Source organism: Ascaphus truei, chromosome 2 (genome assembly GCF_040206685.1).
Source record: "Ascaphus truei isolate aAscTru1 chromosome 2, aAscTru1.hap1, whole genome shotgun sequence".
NCBI classification, from domain to species: domain Eukaryota; kingdom Metazoa; phylum Chordata; class Amphibia; order Anura; family Ascaphidae; genus Ascaphus; species Ascaphus truei.
The window spans coordinates 254,347,990-254,374,753 of NC_134484.1; the positions used below are offsets into that span (position 1 = coordinate 254,347,990).

Consider the following 26,764-nt stretch of genomic DNA (forward strand, 5'->3'; position numbering starts at 1 on the left):
AAACCAAAGTTCTAAAAATTTGCCGTTAGAGGTTGTGTGTCTGCAGACAAAAATAATAAAGAATGGATACAGAGAACAAGAAGAGACAATATAAATATGTTTTGTAGGCCAATGAAAATACACATGCAAGTCCCAGTAAAAAACATGCCACCCCAATGAAAAAAGTTTGTTTGCAATAAATTACTATGGAAGGAAGCGTGAACCTATGGGCAGCCGCACCGGTTTTCTTATTCGTAAGAATGCGAATGCAAGGGCTCATAGTGGAACCTTCTAACTTTCAGTAATCCCTGTGTGTCTGTGGCAGTATAAATCTTTGGATTTTATGAGGTTTTTGTGGCTAAAGTCAAGCATGGCGTGACCGGCTGGCGGACGCCGCATAAATCAGGTGTGAACTTAGAAGCTTTTCCTTCCATTTCCCCACATGCAATAAGTGGTTATAAATCATTTCCTGATATAAACTCAAGTTTCGGTGCCGGCAAGTAAAATTGTTGTGCCCTTAATGGAGAGTGGCTAGATGGATTTGATACCCTAATGAATTTTTCCTGAATGATTACCTGTGTGAAAGATAAACCATGCTAAGTATCACGTATGCACAAATCACCATCCAAGAACTTGCAAGTACGTACGAAAACACGAATATTATTTGCTCACAATGAAATCAAATGTCTGCAAGAAAGAGAATCAGAATCGCAGCAGCACAGAGCGTGCCCCCACCTTTTTCTCCAGCGCGAAGAATGTGCCAAGATAAGAAAGTTAACTCAAAAGCTCCGGAGCATCAGAGTAGTTTTAAATTCAGGTTATTTATGAGAATAAAGAAAGAGAAGGGAACTTTTATTAATATAGTTGCAGGGTGAAATTGTTGGGTAATAGGGGAGAAATGTTTTTCTTTTATTTGTTCGTTATTTTTGTGATGTTGTTTGGCTGTGTATGAGAGAAGTTTTTTTTGTATTGTGTGTTCTGTATTGTGTAACCAGTAAAAACACAGTTCAATTTTATTTCTATAGGATTAGTATATGTTTGGGAATATTTTGTGTTTAAAAATGCGGGTTAAAGCTCATAAGCATTGTTTGAAGTATATATTGTATTGTATGTTTTCATGTATATAACGCCATTAATATGCACAGCGCTTCACAGCAGTGGTGCACGTCGTAATCATATAGGTAGCAAATGGTAAAGGTAAGAGGCCATGGAATAAGTGATCCAGACATAAAAGTAACATTAAGGAAGAGAAGTCCCTGCTCTGAGGAGCTTACAATCTAATTGGTAGGTAGGGAGAGCATACAGAAACAGTAGGATTTGATTAGAAGCCAGGAGAGGAATTTCAGGAGGGGACACGCAGAATCAGAGTTTAAAGAGTAGAGTGTTTCTGGCAGCAGCGTTTAGGATAGTAGGGAAGACAGGTGAAAGTCAGGAAGGCGGGAAAGCAGGGGATTACAGTTATCAAGATGGGAGAGAATGAGGGTCTGTATCAGAGTTTTAATAGTTGAGCACCAGAGGAACAGGTGTATCTTTGTGATATTGTGGAGGAAAAAGCGACAGTTATAGAAATGTTTTGAAGGAAAGAGGAGAATATGAGAGAGGAGTTGGGAGTGACCCCTAAGCAGTGTGCTTGGGCTACTGGATGAAAGATTCAAGAGTAATGTGGAAGGTGATATTTCAGGTTTGGGAGGAAGTATGAGGAACTCTGTTTTTGCCATGTTAAGTTTAAGGCAAAAGAGGGTCTTCCAGGATGATATAACAGAGAGACATTCAGAAACTTAGGTTTGTATGGCAGGTGTAAGGTCAGGGGTTGAAAAGTAAATGTGGGTGTCGTCAGCATAGTGGTGATATTTAAACCCAAGAGATGTTATAAGGTCAACTAGAGAGAGTGTGTGCAGAGAAAGGAGAAGAGTGTGGTCCACAGAGGCAAATGCTTCAGAGAGAGGAGATATGAGCAGAGTGTAATGTCTTTGGCAGCATATAGGTCATCAGTTGTTTTAGTGAGAATTGTCTCCGTGGAGGGAGCAGTGCAGAAGTCAGATTGTAGAGGGTTAAGAAGAGAATGGGTGTTGAGAAAATGGAGCAAGCAAGAGAATACAAGACAAGTTTAGTAGTTAGAAAGACAGGTAGGGTCAAGCTTGCTATTTTTGAGTCATGGTAAAACTGTTACATGTTTTAAGGAGAATGGAAATGTAGCAGATTAGAGGGAGAAGAGGAGATAAACAGTGATGGTGACACTCTTTTGAGACAGTGGAAAAAGAGTCAAGGAAAGCAGGAAGAGAGTAGAAAGCAAAGTAGGATAGGAGCAAAAAGAGGGAATGTTCTGGTGTATGGATTCAATCTCTTTCTTAAAATAGTGAGCAAAAGTCCTGAGGTGAGATGAAGGAAGAGTTAGTGTGGGTTAGACTTGTGAGTGTTGATTAATGGAGAGAAATAGGTTTGTGTAGCTTGAGAAAGGACAGAATTGCAACAGGATAGCATAAATTTGTAGTGAATGAAGTCAGTGAAACTATGAAAGTTCAAACAAAAGACATTTAAAAAGAACTGAGTGGAGGGAGATAGCATGAGCGTGTGGAGTTATTTGTGTGTTAAGAAGTTATATAAACCTCAGCTATATAAAATCCCGTTGGTTAATTTTTGAGAGGCCATAAAAAATGTAGTTCTTAGGGCTCTGGATAAAGCTCCATGTATTTAAACTTTAAGCAAAAGTTCCAATCCAATAATTATTATTTCTCAGGAAGAAGCCGTGGTGTGCCGTTATCTTATCTGTTCATGGTCAATTGGCGAAACGCCCAGAAACAAGCTTATAAAATAAAAAAATTTCTTTAGTCAGATGAATGTGCAGAGTGTCTTTAAAATTATAAAGCTGACCGTGTGCTCAGCACTGTGCAAAGAGATTCTATAAAGCAAGACATTAGTGTGAAGTCTTATACAAAATCATTTGTCTATTAACTGAATATGTGATGTATGTTATAACTTTTAACCATTTATTTTTTCCAAAGGTGTCCGTAAGCAGTGGTTATTGTAAAAATTGCTGTGTAATCTAGAATGGGTTTGCCAGGAAGGGGTGAATTTGGGAGTCACCACTCATTTGTGGGTGTGTCTTGTGCATAGGGTTAAATACAGGGGATACATAGTTGCAAAAGCAGTTACATAAGTGAATAAGGTATGCATTATATACAAGGCATTTCAGGTTTTTTTTTAGCAGAATAGTTACAGTGGAGTGTTGGGGTAAAAGCCAGATAGGGATTGGCTAGGGAAATTTGTATGGGTAAAATAATTGCTTAATTGGGGGTGAATATTTTTCCATGACAGTGGATAGTATTGGGAGAAACGAGATTGGCCTGTAGTTTGAGACAGTATTTTTTGTCCCCACTTTTGAAGATTGGGACAAACTCTGACAGTTTCCCAGGTCTTAGGGATAGGGCCTGCAGACAAGATAGAATGAAAATGGAAGCAAGTGGTTTGGCAAGGGATGAGGCCCCAAAGTTTCAGGAACTTAGATTATATCAAAGTCAGGTTCACATTGGCTACTTAGTTTTAATTTGAGGAACGAATTAGGAACATTAATAGGGAATACCTCTGTCTATATGTGGATGCTAAGACAGGAGTAAACACATTGATACAAGAATTTATTCCTAGGTATAAATTATCTCCCTATGAGACACATATGGGATTACTTGTGACTATCAGCAGTCCAAAGGAACGAATTAAGGACAAAGTTATTGGTAATAAAACAATAAGTTGTATGCAACTAATACATTTTTTGAGTCTCTCTAGGCAAAGTTGAAAGTGCACCTACTCGAGATGGGGTTAATAGTCACATATTTCCTGCGCAAGTATGCTTTTCATCCCAGGTGAAAAAGCCTAAAGTAACCACCAATACAGCAATTAAAGTAGCAGAGTTCTTTTCCTGGACCCAAAGCACGTAAAGCTCGTTCCAGCTCTATCAAACGTTCCAGCTCCACCAAAGACCAAAGTCACCTAAAGCACAGCCGCAGCAAGTTAATGTCTTGCCGAGTCAAAACTCTAACCGTTAACCATCGAGGAAAATAAGACACCAGGCGAAGGCCCGTTTTTATCAGAACATTTAATTTTTTTTCAGAGACTCAATATTTTTATTCTTTAGAGTGTGTTTAAGTTAGAAATTTAAGGTGTATGTACAATTGAGCCTTAATGGGAGGATTGGTTTCCTGGAAGCTTGGCTTGTGAATGCTCTTGTATGTGTTTTGGCAGTACTCGTCACTCTCTATGTATGTGTCATGTGCAGCAAAACTTTGATCCAGAAGTGTGTTGCACCTCCACCGAAAGGAGGGGGTCACCCAGGGGCGTGTGTCAATCACAAGGAAAGGATCATAAGTCAGCCATGTTGACCCATCGCAGACATCGTCTGCTCTGATATTCTGAGTGAATGATGTATATAATGCGTGCAGGGGTGAGGATCATGCATTTCGCTTCCACAGATACCAAACCCCCTCAATTCTCAGTAATAGAATGTTGTGATGATTCTGAAAGTATATGATGATAGAGATAGATGCAATTTCCTTTATCTAGCAACTGCATATCCAAAGAAAGGTTGCTTGCATAAAATAAGGTTTTTAGTATTATGTGTATAATTTCTGTATTTTTCCAATGTTTTAAGGGAACCTCTTTAAAGGGTGTATAACACACTAGGAACAAGAATCAATTTATGGGTCATGTGTCTCTCCCAATCTGATGCCACTCTTTACAGATGCCAGAAACAGCAGTCCCTTGAAGAAGATGACGACCACAGTTATTCAACTCCAAAAGACATATTGGCCGCAGCGCCTTACGAGACTATGACAGTGAAGGGCACGCGCCCTTGTCCTCTGAGTTATCCCTGGACTATCATCATAAACTTAATTCTCAAAAGCGATCTTTTAAGAATAAAAAAAGGAGGGAGTGACAAAGTGAGAATATGACGTAAGGGGGGGAGGTCTGACATAACAGCATTGGGATCTAAGCAACCATTTTAAGTCAGCATCCATCTTAGGTGCTTGATATTGTCTATTGTCTGTATGAAAGTTGGTATGGAAGTTAGTTTAAAATACATTTTTTTTCTGCTGAACTTCCAATTGATATTGAGCGGTTCACTTAAGCCACAAGACCGTGGAGAAGAGCAAGTGCCAATGTTATGAAAATAAGAGACAGATATGCACTGTCTCGCATTCCGAGGGGGGGCCCATGAAGTGCCGTATGTAGAGTAAAAGTCACCGGCTTGTATAAGGAATATTGCTGAATCATTTCATTTATGCATCCCATAATAATGTTATTAACTCAATGTGTTCATATTCATATTGTGTTTACGTAGTGATGACACGCAACCTCGTATAGGGGGCGTGGGCTTAGTATTTTGTGTATAAATAAGGCCTGTATGCCACCATGTCGTTGGGAGAGTTTTATTTTGAAACTCTCCTCTGCGTGTGCACCGTACACTGCAATAAACTTATTTGTCATTCTGCAATGATCCTCAGATTATGATGTTTGTTTTTTTATTCACAACTTTCACAGAGTTGAAGCAGTTCTGTAAGGAGGAATGGGCCGAAATTCTTCAAAACCGACGTGCAAGGCTGACCAGCAGTTACAGAAAATGTTTTCGTTGAAGTTGTTGCTGCTCAAGGGGGTGCCACCAAGTACCGAATCTAAAGGTTCACATACTTTTTGACACATGAATAATGAATAATTTATGGATAAATAAAAGTTGAAATAGCAAAAGTATGTGTGTGCCGAGCACGCGCATTTTAAGTGAAACTACTTTGTCTTTGTCACTGTTTTCTCACAGAAATTGTATTAGTAATGGTGATATTTTTAATTAAAAAACAATTTCAGTGCCAAAACGCAAAGAAATTTGACTTGGAACGCGTGTTTTAGCTATTTGCACTTCTATATTTATAGCAACTTTGAATTCCTTGTGGGTGTGTTTCAGTGTGTGTGCGCCAGTCTGTGCGCATGCACCAGTCCGTGCATGCGCGCACACGCGTGCCAGTCAGCGTGCGAGCCAATCAGCAAACCTTTACCTTTCCCTCGACTCACATGTTTATACACTGTGGGGTTAATTACCGGTGACTTGGAACATACTGAACTCTCCCTTTCAGAAGACATGTTTCCCCTGGTTTTACCGCTAGGCATAGGTTTAAACACAGCAGGATTAGACACAGGGATTCTACTACTCCATGGTATCTCCCCATCAGACCCTCCATCACTGGTCACCCAGTTCCGCCAGTCCGTAGATAATTTGGGCATCTTAGTTACATTATCCCCACTAGGACCCTGATGACCTGACCATGACCCAGAACTGGATGGGGCATGGGCATTGGCGGTGGCCGGGGCATTGGCACTAGGGACAGGTGGCGGGGAAACAGCACAGTCCTTAACACAGTCTCGAAGTCGGGCTATGCTGTGACCTGTAGATGTCTGGGGAGGCTCTGTGTCTACAGTATGTTTTCCTCTGCCTAGTACAGCTTCCATGTACTGCCTCTTCATCTTCAGATAGGCCCGGTGCGGATGATGTCGGGAGCCGCACTCTTCCGGTTCACCCCGCAGGGGAAACCGGATGTGCCATCATCATTGGTCGACGTCGCCGAGTCCCGGAACAGGTCTCGCACCGGAAGAATGTCGTCAGCTGGTCGTTGCACTGGAAGTGGCACTGCAGGATCGCGGGTATGCCATGGGTAGGCCGCAGGATGCTCTCTCAGCGTCATCTTCTTGCATCACCTGGCGGGAGTAAGGGGGTGGTGGTTCCTTCCCGCTCCGCAGGCTCGCAATAGTTCTCTCAGCCTATGTAGTCATCTCGGGTCCCATCTACACCACGCTGGGAGTCGCCACAGCTGTGCGGTTCAGGCCGCACCAGCGCCTGCTATTAGGGGATCTATGGACTCAGCTGCTCGACATCACAGGTGTGGTTCACACAGGACGGCACCGCTGTAGTGGTCCGCCGGTAGGCGCGTCACCACCGATGATACACTTGCACTCTCGTCGTCCGACGAGGCAGGCAGGGACATCTCCGCAGGGGAGCGACAGCGGGGTTCCTCACTTTTGATGGAGAAGTGAGGAGGCGCAACAGCAGCGATTCCCCTCTCCCTTGGGAAGTCACCTTCTCTTCTTCGAGTTCTGGTAGCACATTACCCGCTGCGGAACTCGGCTCTGGGACACCAGATAGGGCGCACGGGCCCGGACTGACATCTACCTCTAGGTTGTCCACCTCCGTCAAGGTTGCTTGGGGACATCCGTAGGAGCCACAACAGTTGGAAAGGGATCTACTGGCCACAAGTAGAAGATCCCACACTGCGGACACCGTGCAGTGGTGCTTGGCTCAGGCCCAGGCAGTCTGTATTGCAGGCACAGACACCTGAGATATTCTCGGCCTCCCACCTCCACCACCAGGAAGATATCAGAGCATATTGTGCTCTAGGAAACCGGTGCTCAAGAGTCACTCACAGATAAGAAAATAAGGCAGAAATTCCACTGTATAGTAACAAAACACCCATCAATGGGTAATAGTTCTCACGACTTGGCAAATGGGCTGCTGGAGAGGGGGGGAGCATCTGGTATAGCAAACAATTGTTGCACGCCTTACATCAGGGAGTTATCCTCGACTGGCACATCTCTCACGGCACTGTTGATTTCGAGTGTGGTGTCCACACCTCCCGCATTGCTAAACACAGCTCTCACAACTCCGCGTCACAGCCAGAAGTATTCAGCGTCAGAACCCACAGACCTCTGCTTGGCGTGCTCCCTGGTATCTGCATGCAGTATGTGAACAACTCCCCAACAAGGGACAAACCGGTGCACAGCGAAGGGATGAATGAATAATCAGAGGGATTTATTCAGATAAAAAACATGGACAAAAAAGCACTGATACAGTCACTCTAATATGTTTCACACGCAGGGTGCTTTATCAAAGAGTGAATATGAGTCTGAGTGATGTTCTTATAAGACTAGAAGATGACTATAAGAACATCACTCAGAGACTCATATTCACTCTTTGATAAAGCACCCTGTGTGTGAAACATGTTAGAGTGTCTGTATCAGTGCTTTTTTGTCCATGTTTTTTATCTGAATAAATCCCTCTGATTATTCATTCATCCCTTCGCTGTGCATCGGTTTGTCCCCTGCTGGGGAGTTGTCCACCACCAGGAAGCCTCCTGGGAGTTGGTAAGTGGTACCGTGACCCGTAGTCATACTGCTAGCTGCAGGTATCGTGGATAACATTGGGGCTCGACAATGTGCTCTGTCTTGATCGCCAGCTCTACAAGACTGAAGGTGTGGAAGGTCACATCCGGCTCCTCCTTCCTTCCGATTAGCACCTCGTGATTGGCTCTCCTCGTGCCCCCTCCCTCTGGTGGAGATTAGAGGAGGGGCACTCGGCATCTCTGCATGACGTGGACTCTTCTCTGGGCCAGTCACACTACAGGGGGGCGTGGCGCCTGCTTTCGCGCCACTTCCCTCCTTCAGACAGGGCGTTGGCTTTTGCGCCACAACCCGGCCAAATCTTTGCACACAGCTTTCTTGTAGCCTGAATGCACACAGCATGTGCACCATTCAGACCCGGCGGGAACCGCCATCTTAAACGCCACGCGGGGCACTGACACACACAGCATCCGCCATCTTAGTTGAACCCACGGTTTTTACAATAGCACAACCTTCACTGTTTGGAAGGGAACTCACTCTTCTGTAAACACCACACTCCATTTCAGCCTCTAACCAGTAATAATTTTAGCATACCCCAGGATAGGCAAAACTCTTTCTTTGTATACTGCACATGATAACAGTCCAGTCAAGTGCTCTGTGGTGATAAACTGACTGCCGGCTAGAAGTGCTTTTGGGGGTCTTCTCCCCCGCAGCATGGGCGTCACCTACTTTTGGCTGCCAGTACCGCAGACCCTCTCCAGAAGTTGCTGACCCATGTTACCCAGTATACTTCCTTCAGGCATCCTACGATCACTCGTGTCAAGGGACTAGAACAGCTATAGTTCAGCTGCCAACTCTGTTCACCTCTTTAGGCCAGTCTTAGGCCATGCTTTGCGAGGTTCAGGGACCCCCTGACTACACCTAGACTCCCGTGCTCTCCAACACTTGCTCTGGAAGTATACATCTTACTCTTCCAGTTTTGCTTCGCTGAAAGCCTGTCCTGATTTATCTCAGCAGCGCCTCCAAATGTAACCCTGTCTCTCCCACCAAATCTCACAGAGTCTCCTAGGGGAAATGCTACTCTGGTTACATGGCTTTGTGTGGTGCATACATGCTGGTAACAGGGGGCCCTGGGTCTCCCGCATGGTGTTGTAGGGGAATAACAGGACAGGCTTCTGGGGTCTGGCCCAAATTCTAATCTCAGGTGCAGCGCCTCCATCTTGTGCAGCCCCCAAGTGTATGGGGTGAAGTCCCCCTCCTCCGAATAGACTTCAGTCTTGGGCCAGGAAGGTATAGGTAAAACACAGGATCTTTATTTGGTCTTCCTTTATCAGCAGCCACAGATGACAGCAATAGAAGGGTCTTCACACTCAGGATGTCCCTGGATCATACTCCCAGCCAATGGGCACCAAGAGTGGTCCTTGCTCTTCCCCTACCCCCTTTTGGGATAGGAGGTATGGTTCCCCACCTCTCACTGGAGGGAGGGCCTCAAGCCTGCCAGAGCCCTGATAGCTTAGTATTGGTGAACCTGTCTCTCTCAAAGGTAGAGACCAACTGGCTAAATCAGGAAGAGCAACTCATTAAATCAGTTCCAGTGAGAAGCAACCCTCTGTCACTGATTGGACAGCAGGCCTGATTGCCCACCATCTCTGACTCACTGAGCTGCATGTGTGTGGGGAAAACCCATGATTACTTCTGGCAAACCTACCCTTACTAAGCTTTACTGCCAGTAGGAGGACAGAATAGCCCAAAACTACCCAGGGCTACAGAAGTTTCACTTCAAAAAGTATTATGTTTTTGTGTTATTTGTTTGATCGGGTTATCTTTATCTATTATTATAGGCTAAAGCTGCCCGGAATTTTAACCAATCAGTAATGGCCCGGAATTTTTGGCAGTTTTTCAGCCAATCAACATTCAGTTCTCATTTACAAATAGTGACATTTTCTCTTAGACAGGGGAGGTGATTGGACTCCCACTCCCTGCCTACAGAGAGCTTTGCACAGGAGAGTGAGGGGAAAGGTTTGTGTTTCTGTGTGTGTAAAGGGGGTCAGCAGAATGTTTTATTAATGTGTGTGTCTTCTGTTGGTGTGTGTTTTGTGGGTGTAGAGGGGGCAGCAGAGTCTTGTTGGTGTGTGTCTGCTGTGTGTGTGTTTTGTTGGTTTAGAGGGGGAGCTGCAGTGTGTCTTCAGTGTGTGTTTTGTGGGTGGAGGAGAGGTGCAGAGTGTTTTGTTGGTGTGTGTGTGTCTACAGTGTGTGGGTTTACCGGGGGCTGCAGTGGGTGTAGAGGGGCGGGGGGGGGGGGGGGGTGCTGCTGGTGTGTGTTTTGTGGATGTAGAGGTAGCAGAGTCTGTTTTGTTGATTTGTATGTGTCTCTGCAGTGTGTGTTTTGTAGGTGCAGAGGGGGGGCTGCAGTGTGTGTTTTGTGGGTGGAGGAGGGGTGCAGAGTGTGTCTGCAGTGTGTGGGTTTACATGAGGGCTGTAGAGAGTGTAGAGGGGGCTGCTAGTGTGTGTTTTATGGATGTAGAGGGGGCAGCAGCCTGCTTCACCTCGGGCCCTCAACTCATCCAGCCAGGGCTCTCTGATTGGTTAAATTCCAGGCATTATCCATTCAATAATGGCACAAAACTTTTGGCACTAATATATATGACTGCAGAGTGCGTGTGTGTATATAGAAAGGGTGCGTATGTACAATAAAATTTTAATAAACACGTGCAGTAAAAGCTAAATAATGTAAACGATCATACTGATAAAAATCAATACGACTCCAAATGTGTTCTTTTTTAATGAAAAATATAGAAAATAAATAAAAATAAGCCCACATTTATCTTATAATAGTAATAATCCCCTCAGAATAGGGCATTACTGGCCAATAATGGCCTAGCTTGGTTAAAGTCCCGCAGCTTCGCCTCAGGCCTTAAACTCTTCCAGCCAGGACATTATTGGCCAGTAATGCCCTGTTCTTCTGGGATTATTACTTAATTAGTACTTAAATTAAACTCTAGTAATATTTTAGGCTTGAAATATGTTAAAAATCTAAGAGGCTCAAAAACTTTTTCTCGCCACTGTCTTTCTAACATATGATGGTAGAGATGAGACAATTTGTTACAAGATTTGGTCCACATATTGGCTAAATTTTTCTGTTAAATTGCTATTCTCTGATATAATATGCCAACCTGGTGGCTTAGTGGAATTTGTGTGCACCTTAGAAATGCTGTAAAATGTAAAATGCTGCTATAGTGGGATCTTTTACATGAAATCAAGTACTTTTTGTTATTAGTTTATTTACATACCCATCTTTAAGAATGTTGTAAAGTTTTTGCATGGATCATGTGACGGTGCCTTATAGCACTTTGTCACGGAGTGTAAGGTTTTCTCTGACGTAATCAACAATTTTAAGGATTAGAATATTCCCTCCTTTATACCAAGGTTTGAACGTAATCGACTCGTCGTCTTCAAGTGGTTTGAGAGCCTCCGAGTCATGTTTGTCAACGTTCGTGGCCTTCTTATGATTCTCCACATCTAGTTTCTCAAAGTATTTTGTTACAAGCTCACAAAAGGTTTCTACATTTGCACTAATCCCCAACTGTGGTGTAAATAGAATATATGGCTTCAGCGTGGAGTCAGGGCCTTGACCTGCTACTTGTTCGATTTCCTTCAGTATAGTTCTGAGATCCTCCAGATCTTGTCAAGTTCATTTTGTGGCCCAGTTGCTTCAGGGTAACTAAGTGATTTTTAGCACAAAAAAAAAAAAAATGCTGTAGGTGAGTACTTTTGTAAGTATTTTGCATTGATTTTTATTGAGTGTGTAGTCCATGAGGTTAATAATTTGTGTTTTATCCTCCACAATTGAAATGTCATTTATGGTTTGTATTTGTTAGTTTGTAAGCCCAAATTTGTCTGCTTCTTGCCCCTTCTGGTCTTCTGTCTTCGATGTAGAATCTGTTTCGTGATGTGGGCTCCTCTAAAAAAATTCATGGATGATGAAGGGGCATTTAAATAATTGGTTTGTGGTACCATTATATTTTTGGACTTTTTAGATTTTTGTTAGTGCCTTGGCGTTTCAGAATCTGATTCATACCAGTCAGTGGATGATTCTCCATTAGGTATTACATATTTCAAAGTACTAAAGTGGTGCCTGTACACTTTCATTTCTCTAAAGTCCTCTAGGTCTCTGTGGTATTTTCTATGTTTCCTGTCTATTATTTCTTTAACAAATCTAACAATGTTATTTATTTAACTGCATTCAGGAATTACATATGGTTTAATTTATAGTTAATTGACCAATCAATTTGGAGGTATAAAAAGTATGAGTATGAAGTATAGCCACTCCCCCCTGACGAAGCTTAAGGAGTAAGCAAAACTAGTTGGGTTCGCATGGTGGCGCTGTTACTCTATTCAGAGTGTTGCAAGAGGAGCAAGTTCCTTTCCAATGGTCTGATCTGACGTTGTCATGTCAGACGTGAACATTGGCTGTGAGCGCGAGTACCCGGAAGACCAGAGGATCACGATGCATGGGAGCTTAGCGATTGCGGTTCCTTAGAGGCCCGGTTCCTACCGGGCACCCCTGACGAGCCATTACCAGGCAGAGAATCACGAAGTGTTCCAGTTAAGGACAATAGCTATATGCAACGTTCTATGGACACATATTGATGGGACACAGTTCTCTGCTATGGTGGAACTTACTCTTGCATTTCTCTGAAGCTGCACCAAAGATTCTTTACTTGTAAGTAAGGATAGGGGCTTGTGTCCTAATATGTATATTTTTATTTATCTAAGCGGTCTGTGTTTGTCTTCTCTGTTTTTTGCATACACGTTTTGGAGGTTCCCTGGCAGAACCTTGGGGGGCTGAGGAACCCAGCCCTCTGAAGACACGACATTAGATCATCTTTCATTCAACTGAAGGGACATTTTGGTTGAGCACCGGTAATCTGTTTTATCAATCAATGTTAGCTTTAACTTGTTGCTCAAATTAGGGGAACTTAGGTATTTTGTCCAATTTGTCGCTTAGTTTTTTGCCTCTCTAAACTGACGTTTATTCATGGTCCACCATTAATCGCATAAGATCTTGAGAACATTTTGTTATGATGGCATCCCAGTTTCAATAAATTCTGGTTCCTGTATTTGTTTAGCGGGACTTAAATTTATTCGCAGCCCCCTAGGTATTAAATCAGAACTCAGATGATTTTGTAGGCTTCTAATCTCCCACCATACTGTAGGCGTGATTATGTTTTGTACAACTTGTATAACCCCAGGAAATAAACACTGATTTTATCTGTGATATTTTGGGTAGAAAGCGTATTACTTGATGAGAACATATTCTCTGAGTCTTCTTCCCGTCCATGAAAAACCTACAATATTGGCATAGTGTGCTAAAGTTTAGGAGAGGGGTTAACCCTAGAACACAACTGGCAGCTGGAGTGGGAAAAAGGGGATTGGAATACTTTGCTGCAACTGGTTAATAGAGCGTATACCGATAGCTCTCTCTAATGAACTAGGACATGGGTGATACCAAAAGGATCCCAAAGCAAAAGCTGGATAACTGGAGAAGAAAAAAAAAATGCGATCTTAAAGCTGCAGTTCAGTCTTTTTTTTTTTTTTTTAATTTATTTTTTTACTTCAATAGTTTTATGTGTGCAATCTCTAATCACCTAAAGAACTGTATAGCTGCAGGTCAATCCGTTCTCCATGTATTGATAGGTCGAAATTTGGTGACATAATTAGTGAAGGGATCTGTTTATATTCTGCTTGTCTGTCAGTGGAAGCTCATGAATATTCATGAGCAATTCTGCACTGATATGTGCTAGAGGGAGGGCAGGGCTGACAAAGGGGTGTGCCAGGGCTTGTGACAGGACATGAAGGGGCAGTGCCTTAGCAAATGGCTGTTAAAATAGAATACAAGAAAATTGGTCTTTCAAAGTTGTTTTTTTAAAAACAGAAAATGCTAAAAGTATTTTTTCTTACTACAGAACTGATTTATTAAAAAAACACACATGCAGGATATTGACTGAACTGCAGCTTTAAGTGGTGTAGAGCTAAATAAGTAAAAAAAATGCTGGTGTATCCTTCCAAATAGGGGGCCCAAGCCGAGCCTCCTCAGGAACGATCACATGATCGCTGTGTCACTGCAGAGCAATCCTCTCCTTTGGTTCCTCTGCTGGTCAGATTGCATTCAGCGCTCCACAAGGAGGCAGAACACGATCAATAGACCCTAGAAAACAAGCTGAAAGTCCATGGGGCACCCAAGGGAGTGATAAGAGGGTCAAGTACAGGAGAAAAGCAACTTTAGCTATAATTCATTGAGGGTTATGTATAGAAAAAAGTGTCACCCAAAACTGGAGCAAAAAAAAAACCCAACACACCACGTTCCTACTTGCAATAAAAATAAATTAAAAAAAGACATTGTATGCTATGGGACCTTTCGATTTAATAAATCTGGTACTTTTTCCCCCCACTTGGTGGATAGGAAAAAAAACCCAGCGATAACATAAAAGGGTAGACGGAAGTAAACAACAATTACGTAGCTAGTGCTGTTACTGTAGCAGGGATGAAGCAGTTAAATAAATCATGGTTATTCTTTCACGGTTATCAACTGCTTACCAATGGCGGGTTCAGAACTTTTGCATGTATTGAGCATCTCTTGCAATGTGGTCCCAGAGCACACTTCCAACCTTTGGATATCTGCGAACCAAACACATGGCACTGTGAGTATCTTCCATAGTGTCTCTATTATTAATGTATATGGTTTATTGACAAAGCGTGTATATGTGCATATATATATATACACACACACACACACACACGGCACACTGTAAACTTGAAAAAACCCTGATGCTTGTCCCATATGCAAATAAAGACAAAAATGTTACCAAACATGAATCCAGAGAACAGAAACAGCACACTGCCAGGTAAATAGAAAAACTGAAAGATTGTGGTGGTATGGGACTCCATTATTAGGAGGGTAGATAGGGCAATCTGTTGCCGTGACCGCATGAACCGAACAGTTTGTTGTCTCCCGGGTGCTCGGATTCGGCACATTGCGGATGGGGTAGACAGATTGTTGGGGGGGGGGGGGGGGGCTGGGATTGACCCAACGGTCTTGGTACACGTTGGCACAAATTACAAAGTTAGAGAAAGATGGAGGGTCCTATAAAATGATTACAGGGATCTAGGCCAAAAGCTTAAGGCAAGGACCTACAAGGTAGTATTTTCTGAAATACTACCACTGCCATGCGCTACCGCAGGGAGACAGTCAGAGATCAGGGAGGTTAATGCATGGCTAAGAAAGTGGTGCAGGAAGGAGGGGTTTGGGTTTTTAGAGCACTGGGATCCTTTTCTGAGAGGTGCCATCTATATTCTAGGGACGGATTGCACCTCAATGAAGAAGGATCTTCTGTGCTAGGGGTGAGAATGCTAAAAATGTTGGAGGAGATTTTAAACTAGGATGGAGGGGGGAGGGGAATGAAACAGATAATGAACTAAATGGAATAGAGGAGGATACAAGGTGGTATGGAGGTAGAATGGGGGCAAGTGCGAGTTTGACAAGCAGTGAGACACGCATAGTAAATACAGATAAGACTAGAAAACTTCTAAAGACTAAACCAAGTGGGAGCAGAAAGGAAGGAGCAGATAAGATAATAGTATAGGCTGAAAAAAAACTTAAATGCATGCTTGCTAATGCAAGAAGCCTGACAGATAAAATGGGGGAGCTTGAATTAATAGCTGCAAGGGAGCAGTATGATATCATAGGCATTACTGAAACATGGTGGGATTAAACTCATGACTGGACAGTTAATTTAGAGGGTTATTCCCTTTTTCGGAAGGATCGAACAAATAGAAGGGGAGGTGGAGTATGTTTATATGTTAAACCGGATCTAAAACCTATTATAAGGGATGATGTTTATGAAGGGAATGATGAAAATGTAGAGACTTTGTGGGTAGAAATAAGCAGTGGAGGTAAAAGTATTAAGAAAATGTTTGTGGGAATATGCTATAAACCACCAAATATCTGAGATTGAGGAAGCTAAAACACTTTTGCAAATGGAAAAGGCATCAAAACTGGGTCATGTTTGCATAATGGGAGATTTTAATTATCCAGACAGACTGGGGCAATGAGATTAGCGTTACAACAAAAGGAAACAGGTTTTTGGGGATGCTTAAAGACAATTATCTGACCCAAATTATTGAGGAACCAACCAGGAGAGGGGCAATACTGGATTTGGTCATATCAAACAATGTAGAAGTAATAACAAATATTCAAGTCCTGGAACATTTGGGTAACAGTGATCATAACATGGTCTCATTTGAAATAAATGATCAAAAAAGAGATTTCTTGGGTTCAACAAAGACCTTGAACTTTAGAAAGGCAGATTTTAATAAATTGAGGTCTAGTCTAGTAGTAATACAATGGGATGATGTTTTTGCAGGGAAAAATGTAGAAGATAAATGGTCAGTCTTTAAAACATTGTTAGAAAAGCACACTTATCAGTGTATACCCTTGGGTAATAAGTATAAAAGAAATAAGTAAAAACCAAATGTGGCTAAATATACAGGTAGGGGAGGAAATGGACAAGAAGAGGAAGGTGTTTAGATTCTTTAAGTCAGAAGGGACGGAGACATCGTATCAGAATTATAAGGAATGTAACAAAAATTGTAAAAGGGCAATCAAATGAGCAAAAATGGATAATGAAAAAAAGGATTGCAATAGAAAGGTCAACCCTAAACAGTTGTTTAAGTACCTTAATAACAAATAAAATGAGAAAAGAAAAAATAGGACTCTTTCAGTGTGAGATGGGTAGGCAGATTATTATTGGAGATAAGGAAAAAGCGGAGGTATTAAACAAATTCTTTGCCTCTGTGTTTACCAGGGAAGAATCAAGTTCAATAGTAGTGCCGCAGGAGGAAGCCACAACCTCCATATTAATGAACAATTGGTTAACTGAGGAAGAAGTTCATAAGCGACTTGAAAAAATTAAAGTAAATAAGGCACCTGGCCCCGATGGCATACATCCAAGAGTTCTCAAGGAGTTAAGCTCAGTAATAGCCAAACCATTATATTTAATATTCAAGGACTCCATTTCCACAGGCTCAGTACCACAAGATAGGCGTAAAGCAGATGTGGTGCCTATATTTAAAAAGGGAGCTAGATCACAACCGGGAAATTACAGACCTGTAAGCCCGACTTCAATAGTAGGGAAACAACTTGAAGGTTTAATACGGGATAATATTCAGGAATACCTCATGGGAAACAAAATTATTAGTAATAGTCAGCATGGATTTATGAAGGATAGGTCTTGCCAAACTAACCTTATTTGTTTATTTGAGGAGGTAAGTAGGAATTTAGACCAGGGTAATGCAGTTGATGTGGTCTACTTAGATTTTGCAACGGCTTTTGATACGGTTTCACACAAGAGGTTGGTGTACAAAATAAAGAAAATTGGACTCAGTAATAATATATGCACCTGGATTGAAAACTGGTTAAAGGACAGACCACAGAGGGTTGTCATAAATGGAACTTTTTCAGGTTGGGCTAAAGTCGTGAGTGGAATACCTCAGGGATCGGTACTGGGACCCCTGCTTTTTAACTTGTTTATAAATTACCTTGAGGTTGGGATCGAGAGCAAAGTCTCCATCTTTGCTGATGATACTAAATTGTGTAAGGTAATAGAATCAGAGCAGGATGTAATTTCTCTTCAGAAGGACTTGGAGAGACTGGAAACGTGGGCAGGTAAATGGCAAATGAGGTTTATTACAGATAAATGTAAGGTTATGCATTTGGGATGCAAGAATAAAAAGGCGACTTACAAATTAAATGGAGATATATTGGGGGAATCCTTGATGGAGAAGGATTTAGGAGTGCTTGTAGACTGCAGGCTTAGCAATAGTGCCCAATGTCATGCAGTAGCTGCAAAGGCAAACAAAATCTTATCTTGCATCAAACGGGCAATGGAAGGAAGGGAAGTAAACATAATTATGCCCCTTTACAAAGCACTAGTAAGACCACACCTTGAATATGGAGTACAATTTTGGGCACCAATCCTAAGAAAAGACATTATGGAACTAGAGAGAGTGCAGAGAAGAGCCACCAAATTAATAAAGGGGATGGACATTCAAACTTATGAGGAGAGGCTAGCTAAATTAGATTTATTTACATTAGAAAAGAGGCGTCTAAGAGGGGATATGATAACTATATACAAATATATTCGGGGACAATACAAGGAGCTTTCAAAAGAACTATTCATCCCACGGGCAGTACAAAGGACTCGGGGCCATCCCTTAAGGTTGGAGGAAAGGAAATTTCACCAGCAACAAAGGAAAGGGTTCTTTACAGTAAGGGCAGTTAAAATGTGGAATTCATTACCCATGGAGACTGTGATGGCAGATACAATAGATTTGTTCAAAAAAAGGTTGGACATCTTTTTAGATGGTAAAAGGTATACAGGGATATACCAAATAAGTATACATGGGAAGAATGTTGATCCAGTGATTAATCCGATTGCCAATTCTTGGAGTCAGGAAGGAAATAATTTTTCCCCTTAATGGGGTTTTTAGTTTGCCTTCCTCTGGATCAATAAGTAAGTATAGTATAGGATAAAGTATCTGTTGTCTAAATTTAGCATAGATTGAACTTGATAGACCTATGTATTTTTTCAACCTCATCTACTATGTAACCATGTATTCATCTCAGCAATACATGGCACTGCATCCAACGTTTCTGTCAGCTCAACGTGACCTTCCTCAGGGAAGTGCAGTGAATGAGTGGCAGTGACCCATCATATATACCCTTGCCAATCATACAATTCATGCAACTCACCCGTGTAGGAACCAGCAAAGCCCGCGAAAACCACATGTGTAAACAGTCTGTAACACGCAAACGACCCGTGGAACGCACCACCATTTTGAAAACACTAGTCTGGTTCCTGATGCAGATGCTGAGCCAATGACCTTCCCTGCTCGTAATTACGCTGCAGTCAGCGACCGAGGCGACAGCCAGAAAGCATAATAACGATGCTGCACATGCGTAACTGAGTCAGGGATGTCGTACTGCATCCGATCCCGAAATTCAGACTGCGCATAGGTTGAACCTCCGTGCTTATGGTGCTTGTGCATGACATCACCCCGTGTTGTCAAACGTTGCCATCACATCATAGGAAACAGCCCAACTTCAGATCCTCGTTGAGTCCATGTGGTGCTACAGTCCTTAGTTCAAAAATGAGTCTGGCCTCATTCTGTAACAAAAGTTTGTTTCTGTCACCGCCCCGTATGGGCATTGGGACTTGAAGAATGGGCATGCAGCGAAACGTCGCCAATTAGTGTCTCATGTCTCTGAAGTGCTTTGCAACTGGCAAGCATTTGAATTCCTGGTCATCAGTATTAGCCTGTAGAGCTCACATAGGCAAAACGGTAAGGATGTTGAAAGAACGTATAGCCATCCACCGTTCTACAATTAGAAAAGCTCTACAGGGATATATATATATATATATATATATATATATATATATATACACATACATACATACGATGCCGGGATGGCATCTGTGCAGTTTCGTCAGATTCGGCGAAACTGGCCGTAAGGTATGTTATTCAGCCATCTAGGGTGATGACAACTGCTGTTGAGTAGAAAATTAGCATCAACCGCCTCCTCCGACGAAACTGCACCGATATAGAGGTGTTTAGGAACCAAGCTGAAATATTAAAGGGCAGATTTCTGGAAAGGAATTATAACACTGAGGTCGTGGAAAAAGCGTTGTGCAAAACAAATGATTGATATTGTACAGCAAAGTTGAGCTAAGTGCCCTATTATATTTCACCTGATTTGTGTACATTGTAATATGACACAGTCTATTGATATAATTGACAAGGTTTTTTGTATGTCAGTGTTTCTGTGAGACACTCTGATGGCCCAAATTGCAGTGAATTGATTGATATGAATAGCATGTATCTCTGTTTACATGCCGGGATGGCATCACCACAATTTTCAGCCTATCACGGGCAAGAACATTTGATCAGTTGAGCTGGACTCTATGACTTTAGAGCAATTGCTGCAGTTAAACATATGCATTGAATCGAACTGATTACACTTGGTCTATAAATACTGTGGGCCAATACCTAAGCTGTATGACTGAGACTGACGAAGCAGTGTTGACGGCGAAACGTGTTGATCGAAACGATCCGAATTTGTCCAGTGGAGGCTTCTGTAGCTACCAGGAGTCGCTCGTGTTCCAGCTTTGCGCAGCACTGTGTTACCGGACGCGTAGCAGGGAAGCACGGTTGCGAGAGTGTACACGGTTTCTACTGACGCTGACACGGACTTTCCCTATATGCGAGTGTACATGTGTTTTTATACTAATAAATGCTTGAACTTATATCTGAAATAAGCTCCATATACCTGATCTCATCTTGGGGGAATTACGTGGGAGTGAGGTGCATCTGACACCACGTTATCTGAACATCAAGCTTCACTGATAGACCCACACACATCCTTGCCGACTGGGAAGGAAGCCAGCACTAAAGAAACTTTCTATTCACCTGTGCTTACACACGGCCATGTAAGTAGTGCTTATATTTATATATTTTGCTTATTGACCTTTGCCACATTCCTCCCTGTGACTCAGGGATCTGCCTTATGATTCTCTATCATGGTATACTATTACTGTGTGTCTATGCATTGAGTGTGAATTCAGTTAAGATTGTGGATTTGTCCTTTGCTCCACTATTTTTCTCTTTGTCCACATACAGTATATCAAGGATCTTGAAGTGGGGTCTGAGCATTAGGAATGCACGTTCCGGAACTTACCCCTTATACGTGGGGTTACAAGATACCATCTATTACGGTAGTATTGTTTTATATTGTTTGACATTGTTCACTCCCCTCCCCCTTTTTAGTGTCCCTGGTAAGAGTTAGCGCTCGAGTTTCTCTTTCTTCACTGTCTGCAAAGTGTCAGCATAGTATTAACTGTTTATAAATTACTAAGTACAAGAAACTCCTTTGCCTTTGACCCATGTTACCTTCAGCAGGAAGGGATTTGGCTCCGGCGATCTCCTCTCTTGATTGGTTCACAACGCACCATGTGACTGCAAGCTCCTCGGGGCAGGGACTCCTCTTCCTTAATGTTACTTTTATGTCTAAAGCACTTATTCCCTTGATTTGTTATTTATATTATCTGTTATTTATTTGATTACCACGTGTATTACTGCTGTGAAGCGCTATGTACATTAATGGCGCTATATAAATAAAGACATACAACACAATATGATGCGTCGCCGCACAGAAACACAATCTTGTTGTATCCCCTGCTGGCTGACGCGCCACGTGGGGCAACAAGCAAGGAGACACCGGGCCTGCTAGAAAGGAGGTGAGAGACTGGTAAGAGGCGCGCGCGCCGCCGCCGCACGCAGCGGAGACCTAGCCTTATATGTCAGCAGCGAGCAGGAGACACGTCTGGCACAGCAGAGGAGGTAATATATATAAAGCAGGAGGTATATCTTAGTATAGCTAGCAGTATAATAGACTGTAGTCGACGCAGCAATGTACGGCCAACAGGTAAAGTCTGTGTAAGTACCTAGCATTATCAGTGTCAAAGAACAAGTGACTACACTAATGTAGTGACCGGAGACTATGTATAATGTGAGTCCAGTGTACCCAAGAGACACTTGATGCTGAGGCTAAATGATAACCCTGCACAAGAGGATGGTGCCGTTTCAGACTGAAGAACACTACCAGGTCAAACCACGCTGTTGCTTATTTCATGAACCTTCCTATTGCGACCCTGTATACTTGAAGGGCATAGTGGGGGTCTGGCAGAAGGGGAAAAGGGATCACTGATCTACCAACACTATAGCACAGCGTTATTGCTAGTGAACGGATCTCACAAGCCCTCTTTCTGGCGAGAGAACCCTGAATCTGTGCATTGTAATGCTCCTGTTGGCTCCGGACCAAATAAACTGGTTTTATTTAACTCATCTGTTCTGTCTTGTGCTTTCAATCCTGTGTAATTGTACTGGTTTAGCTCAACAGGATTTTTCAGGTGGCAGCAGAGGTATTTCAGCACTAAATCGGTCTAGATTTCAAGACCGCAGTGTGAGGAGTTACAGACACTCCATACATGACATAAGGTATACCTTACCCCAACTAGTTAACCTGATCGACCTAGAGAAAGGTGTCAAAGTTTTGGACCTGGACCCAGGATAACATGATCCTTCATTGCGAGGAATAGGGGCTGCGGACGTAGGGCCGCAAGAAGATAGACATGGTTTAGGACAGTGTCTGGAATGAGACAAGATCGCAGGCAGCCACAGTGGACCAAGTTTCAGAGTCGTCCAATGCCCTGCCCCGGATCCCATTACGGAGTCCCTAGATTCCAGTTAGCACAATGAGCCAAGTCTCCTGACAGGAGATGCCCAGCTGGTCTCTGAAGTTACAGGGCTAGTGGCGGCACTTGGGCCGGGTGCCAACAATACAGCAGACGATGGCCCCCCCAGCCCCCACACAGTCATCGACCAGCAGCTGCCTCATGTACAGCAGCTTTGAAAAGTTCAATAAGGACAAAAACGACAGTGACGGGTATCTGCGAGCATTTGAGCACCAGTGTTTCCTGCACCAGTTCCAGGAGGAAGTTTGGCTAAAATACCTGTCCCCCAATTGAGCAGAAAAGAAGCTGCGTCATATCGGAAAGTTGGCACAGGTTATGCTTGCCCAGTCGTCAAGGAGCTCTTTCTGGCAAGATATGACATTATCCCCCAAGACCTACCAGACCAAGTTCAGAGCGTTGAACAAAGGGTCCCAGGACTCCCACATTCAATTGGTTTCCCAGTTTGCACACAATATTAAGCGCTGGGAAGTCGGGTGCGAGATATAGATATTGAACTTAGAATAAAAAAAGTAATTGTATTATTTAGATAATAAGTAACAGATTATAATATTATATATTATATTTTTATATATAGTTTTGCTTACCATATCCTTGGTTTCTATGTGCCGCCTCAACCTTAAAAAATAGAAAATAACAATTTATTAATTAGCAAGCATATATCCACATCTCCAAATACATGTTTGATGCTACATGAGAAGAACTTAGGCCCAATTCAATAAAAAAGGTGCCAAGATTCATATGAATGGGAGTAAAGGTATGATGAGCCTTAGCACCCATTAGTGGAACTAGGTCTTAATATTTAGAGGGATGAATTCAAGACGCATGTGATTTTCGGATTATTGCATTAAAACATATTTGAGCTGAAACATCTGTGCTGGTATGTCTTTCACCGGAGTGGCCATTAGAGATCAGTACTAAAAAAACAACACATTTATTTTAATGAATAAGTCAAAAGATAAGTTGAAATAATAACCACATTTATGAGGCTCCATTATATTCTGTAGCGCAGTAAAATGTGTGTGAAAAAATATGATAACTGGTACATTAGGTATAAAGTGGTTCACAAACTGTGGTACATGGACACTGCTAAATCCCAATCAGCTCTCCTTGTGACAGTCCCTTTGTCTCCATGTGCCTCAGGCACCAAAACTAGACTGTACGCTGTTCGGGGAAGAGACGCATTGTGCCTGCAAAAGTCTTTGTACAGCAATGTATATATTATTTTCAGAGTTACTGTACATTAAAAAAAAAAAAAAATGATCAAGAATACTGCACCAGTATTTTGTAAACATATAGTATGCATACTGTACATAGAAATACGTTGTGCAACAGAACGAAGTACGTATGCTAATCCTCCTATCAATTATTAACGTTGAAGAGATCCATGTAATAGAAATGTTTTCTAATCTTAGGATATTGAAGATATATTTTAATGTGCACAACCTTGATTGTAATGTCTTTGAGGCAGACTTCTTCCTTCACTGTTAATATTTATATTATTCAGTTATCACTAGTATAATTCCCAGTATTTTGTCTAGGACACACATGGTACAGCTCTGAAAAAAAAGAGAAAATTGTTCTTTTACGGTAATTTTATTTTCCTGGAGAGTCCATCCATGGTAGTGCACACCAATGGGCTAAGCCCCGACACAACAGCGGTGATACTGCTGCGGCAGCTTTTATTCTAACAAATCCCCGGTTTTTCCCTGGCTTGTTCCTGGAATGTGACGCTGTTCACCTGGCGCATGCCGCGTTCATCTTGCGTTCCCAGCCACGGGTCAAGCCCGGCTGATACGCGGTTGATGCGTTTATTGATAATGGTTCGGATTTTAATAGGCTGCAATGCTTCGCGTGTCCGCCAGATGGCAGATATTCATGAATTGTAATGCGCATGCACTTCAGTAATGTGTCGGCTTGCAGGTGTTTCGTTTAAAAAAAAGATACTGTACCAGTGTGCCATTGTAACTTGGCCTTGAGACTGAAGGAAGAGGTTGCAAAAATGTATCAATTTAGGCTTTTCATATTAAAGAAAGACAAAGACCAGTTTCAGTTACAGTATTCTCCAGAGACCCGCCCGCCATGAGTGTTCAAGTGCAGCCCGCTTTCCAAAAACCCGACAGAAGTTACGCGTATTTGATATGGGCCGCGATTAATGCAACAGATGATAAGATGGCAACAGTTGCTCAAATTTATCAGTATTTTATCGAAAACTATGACTTTTACAAATTTTCGCCAACTCCTCATACGTGGAAGCGTGCAGTAAGGAAAAGGTTATGTAGCGATCCCTGTTTTTATCGTATTGAGCCACAATTTGTTGGAGGGTATTGGTGTGTATCACCGGATTTTTCCGGTATCTATGATCATGAAGACGGCAAAAGGCGAAGGGTCGTGTTAAAACCAACTAAGAAGCGACAGTCGCTGCCAAGCAATGCACCAGCACCAGCTTCCAATAACGGTCCCACCGTCAGTGACAACCCTGAGCCTGAGGCTGAGCCGGATTTCGCGTGCAGTTTTGATGAAGCTTGCATGTACCTAAGCAATTTCCAGCCTCACCAGCTGACAACAGGTGGACTAGTCCCGCTGCAAACTATTGACGTGGATGATCAAGAAAGCTGGACTGGCAGTGGACCGGCGCCGGCGCCAGCTGAATGGGAAATTCAATGGTGAGTACTGTATTGTTGCCGTATTATTTTCTGTGTTTTTTTTATTTTGACAGTACAGTAAATATCGGTGCGATTCAAAAGTCAAGCGATTCTCCTGTAAGCAATATCAATGGCTGAGCGGTTTCTACAGTACTGTACTGCACATACTGAACTATTGGTGGAACGCTAGGCGCATGCGCGTATGAACAGGAGATAATTATTGGTGGGGCTGGCTGGGTACTTATTTAGGGGGCTGACCATTACTGTACATTAAAACTTTTCTTTTTGTTTTTCCTCAGAAAAGAAAACGGCTAATGGGGGGATTTCAATGGATAATATTGTACTGTATGCTGATGTTTTCCGGACGTACAGTATACTGTGTAATAAACCCGAAAAAATAAAACTATGCATTTATTCTACATGTACAGTATAATTTACATTATGTGTGTTCTACAGTATACAGTGGTATACAGTGCCAGGTTCCTAACATCTATGGGCAAAATGAATTTTATTTCTAGGTGCCCTAGAACAGAAGTTCCCACGCCAATTGCCCTAGTTCCCATGCCAATTGCGCGATCATTGATAGAAGTATGTTCCTGATGTGCAAGGCCTGTGTAAAAGATTGACTCTGGCCTCTAGCATTGATAGAAGTTAGTATGTTTGAAAAGCAAAAGGTGTTTTTATTTTTTTATTTTTCCCTCTTAACTCTGCTGCTAATTGACCAACTGGAACAAGCTGATTTATTGGGGAGGGGGAGGGTCATGTGACTCCTTTAGCTGTATATAACTAAGACCCTTCCTGCATTTGCAGGAACTGCTTTGCCATGATATAGTGAGCCATTTAAAGTGAGCTTTTTAAGTGAGAAGTTATAGTTAGACTATAGTTTGACTAGAGGTGACTGTTGACTGCATCTTTCTGCAAACTCTTTTACTCAAGACAACAAACGGTAAGCTATTCAGATCACACTATCATCTCAAACTTGCTAACCTGCATATTTTAACCCCCCACCCCTTTACAACTTATTTCACTGCAGCCTCTCCCAAAACTGAGTGCACAATACACTGAAACCCTGAACTGACTCTAGCATTGCAATGCACCAAAACATTTGACAAGGAACAGGCACACCACTGCTGTTTAGTCTGCACACACTCACTTTGTTAACAACAGCTCATTGCAGCACTGCCTACCTCTGGCAAAATGAACCTGCTCTGTATCTTAACATTTTTTTTTCTCCTGGCCTCATGGTGATGTTACTCCCTATATACACTACAAACTCCTCCATCCTGGCCCACACCCAACATCACCATACACACTGGACTACTCAAAAGCCTTGCACTATCTACTGAATGTTGGTGGAGAACTCTAAAAAGCAGCACACCAACCACTGCTCACTCTAATAGCAAACACCACAAATTTACAACCTACAAACAACTACCCAAATTCCTACTTGTACTGTTACTCTTTAGCAGGTGATATTGAACCTAACCCAGGTCCTCCCATTTCAGCTCTGTCCCATGCCCCTGAGAATTCCACCTTTAAATTCCAAAAAGGGCTGTCACCCATATAAATATCCGGAGCCTGCTGCCCAAACTGGAGGAACTAAGGGCATGGTGCCTTATGCAT

General features: G+C 42.4%; 1 protein-coding gene across 7 annotated transcripts in view; it reads right to left on the reverse strand.

The window, feature by feature from the left end:
• LOC142487227 (uncharacterized) overlaps window positions 1–26,764 on the reverse strand; it is a 90,046-nt gene that overhangs the window by 37,350 nt on the left and 25,932 nt on the right. For all 7 annotated transcript variants that reach the window (XM_075586122.1, XM_075586119.1, XM_075586123.1 and 4 more), the window contains 2 exons: window positions 23,084–23,114; window positions 14,728–14,808 (listed from right to left, as the gene is read on the reverse strand). In XM_075586122.1, coding sequence (XP_075442237.1) covers window positions 14,728–14,808; window positions 23,084–23,114 — 112 coding nt within the window. The remainder of the gene's footprint in view (window positions 1–14,727; window positions 14,809–23,083; window positions 23,115–26,764) is intronic.